The sequence below is a fragment of the Pimephales promelas genome, chromosome 8 (genome assembly GCF_988280905.1).
Source record: "Pimephales promelas chromosome 8, fPimPro1.hap1.1, whole genome shotgun sequence".
NCBI lineage: Eukaryota > Metazoa > Chordata > Actinopteri > Cypriniformes > Leuciscidae > Pimephales > Pimephales promelas.
Window position 1 is genome coordinate 24,834,332 of NC_142776.1, and position 6,754 is coordinate 24,841,085.

Below are 6,754 nucleotides of genomic sequence, written 5' to 3' on the forward strand. Positions count from 1 at the left end.
TTTTTATCGGTTTTTAACGCAGCAGTTACTTCCAGGCATGGTAAAACAGTGCGGTATTGCGAGAAACTCCTCTACTACCGAGCTAAAAACACACGTAATCAATACTGTTTTGTCGTGGGAATCCTACCAACATGGCGGAAAGGGGAGGGGCACTGTAAAATGACGTCAACTCCTCATTCTCAATCGTATTATGTTCCATTGGTGACACCTGTAGGCATCAGACCTCTACATTTCGATATTTTGAATATACACTAAATTATTGCACTTACCGAAGATATCAAACTGCTGTTTTAGCAGAGTAACAAAAATGTTTTACAATTTGATTACATTTTGTTTATTGAATTGTTCTGTCTGTATCCTGTAGGTCTACCAACACTAATACTGATCATCTGGGTCCTAGCAAGGAATTTTTTTGATAACAGAGGGTAAGTCCAGATTGATCTAAGCTTGTATAGACAAACTGTCCGTTTCTCATTTGGTCTGATTTGATTTGATTTGATTTTCAATATTTCTGTGCTGCATACATTTCTGCCCTTATTGCGAAAGTGCAGATTCTATGCAGGTGTACTCATATAATCATTGCAGGTGCTGGGATGACACAGATGTTGCTTACTTTTGGTGGATTATCAAAGGACCAATCACAGGATCTCTCCTGGTATGATTCACAGAAAAACACAGCTGATTTGATTTTATATATGTATATAAAGGCCACATATGGAATACAGTGGAAGCTGTTGGTTGCAATAGTATTTTTCAAAATATATATTATTAATGTATGTTTCATGTGCCATTATTAGCCACAACAATACAATTACGTAGTATATCAAAATTATACTTACACGTTTTCTTTGCCCTAGTCATCGTGATGTTTCTTTTTAGATATTTGATGACACAGTCTGTTGATGTGTAGAGTATATGAGCTTTTTCCTTTATCTTTTATACAGAGATGAATTCTTGCTTTTTTTTTTAATCTAGATCAATTTCTTCATCTTCATAAATGTGATCCGGATTCTTGTGCAGAAGCTGAAGTCTCGAGGAATGGGTGGCAATGATACCAACCACTTAATGTAGGCCTGTAATGCACACTCAAAGCAAATATGAGTCAATGTTTGATTCAGAGACAATTGTACAATACTTGTGTATCAGCTGCACACGTGCTACTGAAGTTGTGCGTTATTGTCTTGTTGAAATTCTCGATGCAATATCAAAGTAGGCCGTTTTCAGTCTGCTTTTATTTACAGCCATCACAGTTGCTCATTACTCTCTCATGATAAATTCCCCTTCAAAACGTAATTTAATGGTTTGTTATTAATCTGAAATAATGCTGATCTTTATGTATACTTGTAGGAGACTGGCCAAGTCCACTCTTTTCCTGATTCCTCTGTTTGGCATGCACTACATGGTATTTGCTTTCCTGCCAGAAAACACTGGAGAAAATGCACGCCACTTTCTCGAGCTTGGCCTGGGCCCGTTTCAGGTGTGTACAATCAACCATCTGTGAAATTCTCAGAATACTAATTCCAGATTTAATTATACTAAGACCAGATTTATCATGGAGAAATACAGGACGGCATGGTAAAAAAACAACAATGATTTCGGGATTGCACGCTGTCTGAGAGAGTGCTTCTGGTGCATGTCATTCAGCGTGATACCAAAGAGTTATTTTTTCACAACTTAATGCACATAATAACTTGATAAAGTATTTTTGAAGATCCTGATTAAATGTACACACACGCTTGTTTGACACTTGGACTTCACTTGGACGTCAGATTAATCTATAACAAATTGTGATTGGTTGGATGGTAATTTTGTTCTTCAAACAATCTTTGTTCTTCAAACAATCTTGTCATAGTATATTTATGGGAACAAATTCACCATCCCTCCAATCACATCAGGCTATTCTCGCATGACAGAAAACTACTACTCGCTTTTATGATCACCTAGCAAAGACAATTAAGGATAGAAATATTAGAGAAAACATTTTTTTTTTTCATAACAATTCAGGACAGGACCAAAATACAGGATTATACCAAGGAAAAAAGGACTTCTGGACACCCTAACTAGTGCTCATCAATTGTGGAATTGTCTGATGTACAATTTGATGTGTTTATAATATATACGTTATGTGTATATTAAAGTGCACCTATAATGCTATTTTTAAAGCTTCCTAATTTAATTAATAGGTTTACATGCACCTAAGGTAAACACTTACATTTTCTCACAGTGTCTGAAACGGTTCAATAAAGCAGGGGTTTCCAACCCTGGTCCTGGAGGACCCCCAACACTGCACATTGTGGATGTCTCTCTTGTCTGAAACATCCATCTGAGGTCTTTACCAACAAGCTGATAAGTTGAATCAGGTGTGTTTGGTTATGGACACATTTAAATTGTGCAGTGCTGGGGGTCCCCCAGACTTGGATTGAGAACCAGTGTGATGTAGGATTTAGTCTTTAGCTGGGATTCACTCGAAGGCTGCATCTTTTTAAGAGATTGCATTTATCGGCTGCTTACCTCATTGAAGGTGCCTCATTTCAGAAAAGTAACCGTTGACCATTATTCCTTCTGAAGAATATAAATAGTTTTAATTTCTTTATGACTTTGATATATAATGGTTACTTTACTCAAATGAGGCAGCCTCAATAAGGTATGAGGCCGAAATGAGACACAAGCTGTGTTCCAATGTGAATGCTGCATTCTTCGAAGGCCACGGACTTGTTTTATATTTTACTGGAAGACATGGGAGAATGTTTCAGCCCCGACGCCGCCGAGTCCTGTATTTTCGGCTTAGCCAAGACCATGGCTGGTTTACTGCGTACCTATTCAGAGGCTGCATCCTGGATGGCCGGATTACACTTTAAACTGTTCAAGTATTGGGTCTTAACTTACTTAAATAATGTAATGAAATATGAAAATAGAAGAAAACATACATAGGCACATACACTTTCGTTTGAAAACGTATATTTTTCTCTCCGTTTTGGCCTTCCGTCCACACTGAGACAGTGTTTTAAGTCAGCAAAAACGTATCGTTTGGAAAACACTCTCCAAAGTGGATAAATTTGAAAACGCCGTTTTCGCGTTGTAGTGTGGACAGTGAAACACGAGGTATTTCAAAACGATGACGTAAGTTTAGTCATGTGATCCATGTAGTACCAATAGATATTCATGTTTATCGGTATTGTGCATGTTATTTTAATCATTTTTACACTGTTGCTAAAATATGTTACTTTATATGTTACAGTACTTAATATGTGCTATTCTTCATAGCACAGTACTGCAAAGATGACAGATAATGTACTTACATTTGCAGTCCTGCGGCAAAACAGACCTGCTGTCCTTGCGTTTTAGACCAAACATATGGTGACTATGGTACCAATGACCTGTTTCAGGCAGTTCAGAATCAGTTATTTCTTTTGGGAGACAATAACTCATGATATAATCAATAACTCAGAATAACATTTATCGTGCACTTTGTTCTTTGAAATTGCTGACTTTTTGACCACATAGATGGTAATATCTGAATAAGCATAATATTGAGCTGTTCTGTGATCTGTGCACCCTTACTGATTGTAATATTGTGTTTCTGTACATCTCAGGGTTTTGTTGTGGCTCTGTTATACTGTTTTCTCAATGGAGAGGTAAGCTACAATTTCCCCCTAATTGTAAATTTGTGTAAAACAGGAAACACATGCTGCTTTCAAAAATACACATTCATATTTTTGCATTTCAGGTACAAGCAGAACTAAAGAAGAGAATGTGGAAGTGGCAGACACAAAATTATTTGAGATACAGTAAGAGAAGACGAACCCTCTTTACTGAGAGCAGCACAGTCACACAAATCTCAGTTTTAGAGAAGTCCAGCCCTAAGGAGCAGCCCTTAACAGAGTCCCACAACAGTGTGTTGACCGTCTGAAACCAATTATTTACAATTCATCTCATTCCCTTTTTCTCTTTCTTGAAACCTCTTAACCAGGGTTCTTCTACCCTGATCTTTGAGGTTATAACTGTCCTCCTCGGTTTAGTTTTCGAACCTGATCAAACTCACCTGCCTGTAATTTTACATTAATCCTAAATATATTTATTAACATGTTCAGATGTGTTTGATTAGGGTTGTAGCTAAAAGACAGGAGGGCCAGATTTGAAGCACTAAGACACAAGGCACAAATTATTGAAAAACTTTCAAATTCATGCATTGTGTTAAGGATATAAAATGGGTGCTGAACAATCCAAAAATGTACTTCTTTTTTCTAAACATCACATCACTGTAACAATTAAACTCTTTACTGATAAAATAACTCAAAAGCCCAAATCATATTGTTAAGTTTCCCCTACTGCTGGTTTAAATTACAGTAGATGGTTGCCATTTACAGAACAAATTCCAATACAGGACAGTTCACAGAAAAACTGTCATTTACACATTTTGTAATCCCCATCAACTTTTATATATGGAAAAGAGCATCTTATATGATGATCGTGATTTAACTTTGTTAAACATGTTGCTCTGCAAGTTGCATTTATCACTCCGTTGTTTGTCACTTGAGACTTATGGTCTGCCTGCCTTGTTGAATGTTGAATACAGCTAATTGCCTTACAGTAAACAGATCTTATTTTGGATCATTCACAAAATAATAGTTATCAGTTAAAAAAGAAAGAAAGAAGGTATTTTTATATTCATAAAGACATTCTTATTCTTAATATTTAATTTTGTAAATTGGATTTCAAGGCACTATATTGCACAGTGCACTGGCCCTGTATGTGTAAAGAATTATAACATTTTTACAGGGCTTACATAGTATTTTTCTTAAATAGTTGGTATTTTCAAAATATTGTGTTCATTTTGAATCAAATAAATTAGCTTTGATTAAATCATTAGAAGTTATTGAAAATGAAATAAAAAAAAATTAATAAAACAAAAACCAGTCTCTGTACAAAGAGAACCTTACAATGTAGATGTTTTAAAATTTTAAAGATGATGAATAGTCATGATATGAGTATTTACAACCCAGATAGCAAATTGCCTTTGGGTCGGATCTGGCTAAATTTCGGCTGAGATTTTGACCCACACATACCGCATGGAATTACGCCCCAAGGTTGGCCCAAATACTGTTTGCCGTAATTCAACCAGATCAATGCCGGGAGCAGACCAAAACTCGCCCAGAGCTTTACAATGTACCCAGATATTATCCAGAACTGGCCCAAAACAACACCCTAATCTCCATATGTGTGCCAGACAAAAGCCAAACTGCCACCACCTTTAGCCCAAGAACTCAGCCACAACTTATCCAGAAGCTCCATAAAACAGCCATAACTGGGCCAATATTATACCAGAGTCCCCAAGACTGAACCAGAAATGATCCCTGTGTATTATAATGAATAATACTGTTTTGAAAATTGCCTATTTAAGAATCCTTTGCATTGCACACATCTGGAGCACTAGACTGTAAAGTTTTTTTTTTTTTTTATCTGGTTTCAACGGGTTTTGTAGTTTATAAATGTATTTGTAAATATCCTTGCTGTATGTACAGTAGTAGATTTTATGTGATGTGTACTATGTTTTACTGACATTTATGCTCAGCTATTTGGTGGTTTAATTATAAACAGTTTAATTCATATTAGTGCTCATTTTCATTAATAATAATTGCAACACATCACTAGTGCTATTAATTTCAATCACAATCTCTCACATTTATTTTGCAATACGAGTTTATGTGAAAGTTCCAGTCTTTTGTGAGCCTGGATACTTGTCATAATTGAACATACTGTATGTCGGATAGGGGCTGTATATAAGCTGTATAAAGTCAGTGCCATAGAAATGTGCAATAGTGTTAACTCAGAAAAACCCAAATGCGTTTTTATTTTCTATCACAGAATTTATTGTTGCTCAAACATGATTTCAGACAAGAACACATTGCAGGGATCATGAATTCAAAACCATTCAATACAAAAAGGACTGTGAATCAGGAATAAGCCTGACACTTTCTGACATTATGGTTATATGCTATGCTAAAATGTATTTATTCTCTGATTGTTATTTAAATTTGTGTTGAGTATATTGTCTGTTTCTGGTTATCAAAATGTTGCAGATTCCCATTCCGATGACTTCTGTTGTCTTAAATGTAAGTGTTGTTGCTACATTCACCAGCCTGCCTTAACATATGCAGTTATCAGATGTATATTAGTTTTGTTAAATGTGTGGAGTAAATATCTTTATTTTGTGCTTCGTGAATTGTGACATTGTGTATATGTAAATTGACACCAATTACCATACAGTAGGCAATGGTCATGGAAATTTGATTTGAAAATAAGGAAAAGATTTTCATCTTCGAGTACAGAGGACAATGTTGTCAAAAAAATCACAAATTCGCATTTCTGTAGTTTACACAGAGACAATAACGCCAATGTTTTTATCTCGCACCCGTTTTTTTTTTTTTTTTTTAATAGTTTGTTTTTTCAGGCCCCCAAAACGTCATTGTAAATGAATGGCCAAAATGCATTAAAAAAGTATGCTTTAGTTAAAAAGATTATTGTGTAAACGCCTCCTTAAATTGCAACATTTTTGCAGCATTTCTTCTATAATTGGTCAAAGCAGATCTGTTCACTTGTTACTGTATTTTTCCACAATGGTGGCAAAGACACATTAAAGGAGTAGTTCACTTTTTTTTTTTTTTTAATTCATGATTATTAACTCCATGTCATCCAAGATGTCCACGTCTTTCTTCCTTCAGTCGAAAAGAAAGTTTCCAGGATTTTCTCCATA

At 35.5% G+C, this 6,754-nt stretch overlaps 1 protein-coding gene across 1 annotated transcript in view; it reads left to right on the top strand.

Annotated features, from left to right (window-relative positions):
* Positions 1–6,518, top strand: part of ghrhrb (growth hormone releasing hormone receptor b) — a 35,197-nt gene extending 28,679 nt beyond the window's left edge. The window contains exons 8-13 of the mRNA XM_039670140.2: positions 365–425; positions 586–655; positions 976–1,067; positions 1,348–1,477; positions 3,594–3,635; positions 3,728–6,518. Of these exons, the coding sequence (XP_039526074.2) occupies positions 365–425; positions 586–655; positions 976–1,067; positions 1,348–1,477; positions 3,594–3,635; positions 3,728–3,910 (578 nt within the window). The 3' untranslated portion in view covers positions 3,911–6,518. The remainder of the gene's footprint in view (positions 1–364; positions 426–585; positions 656–975; positions 1,068–1,347; positions 1,478–3,593; positions 3,636–3,727) is intronic.
* The last annotated feature ends 236 nt before the right edge of the window (positions 6,519–6,754 follow it).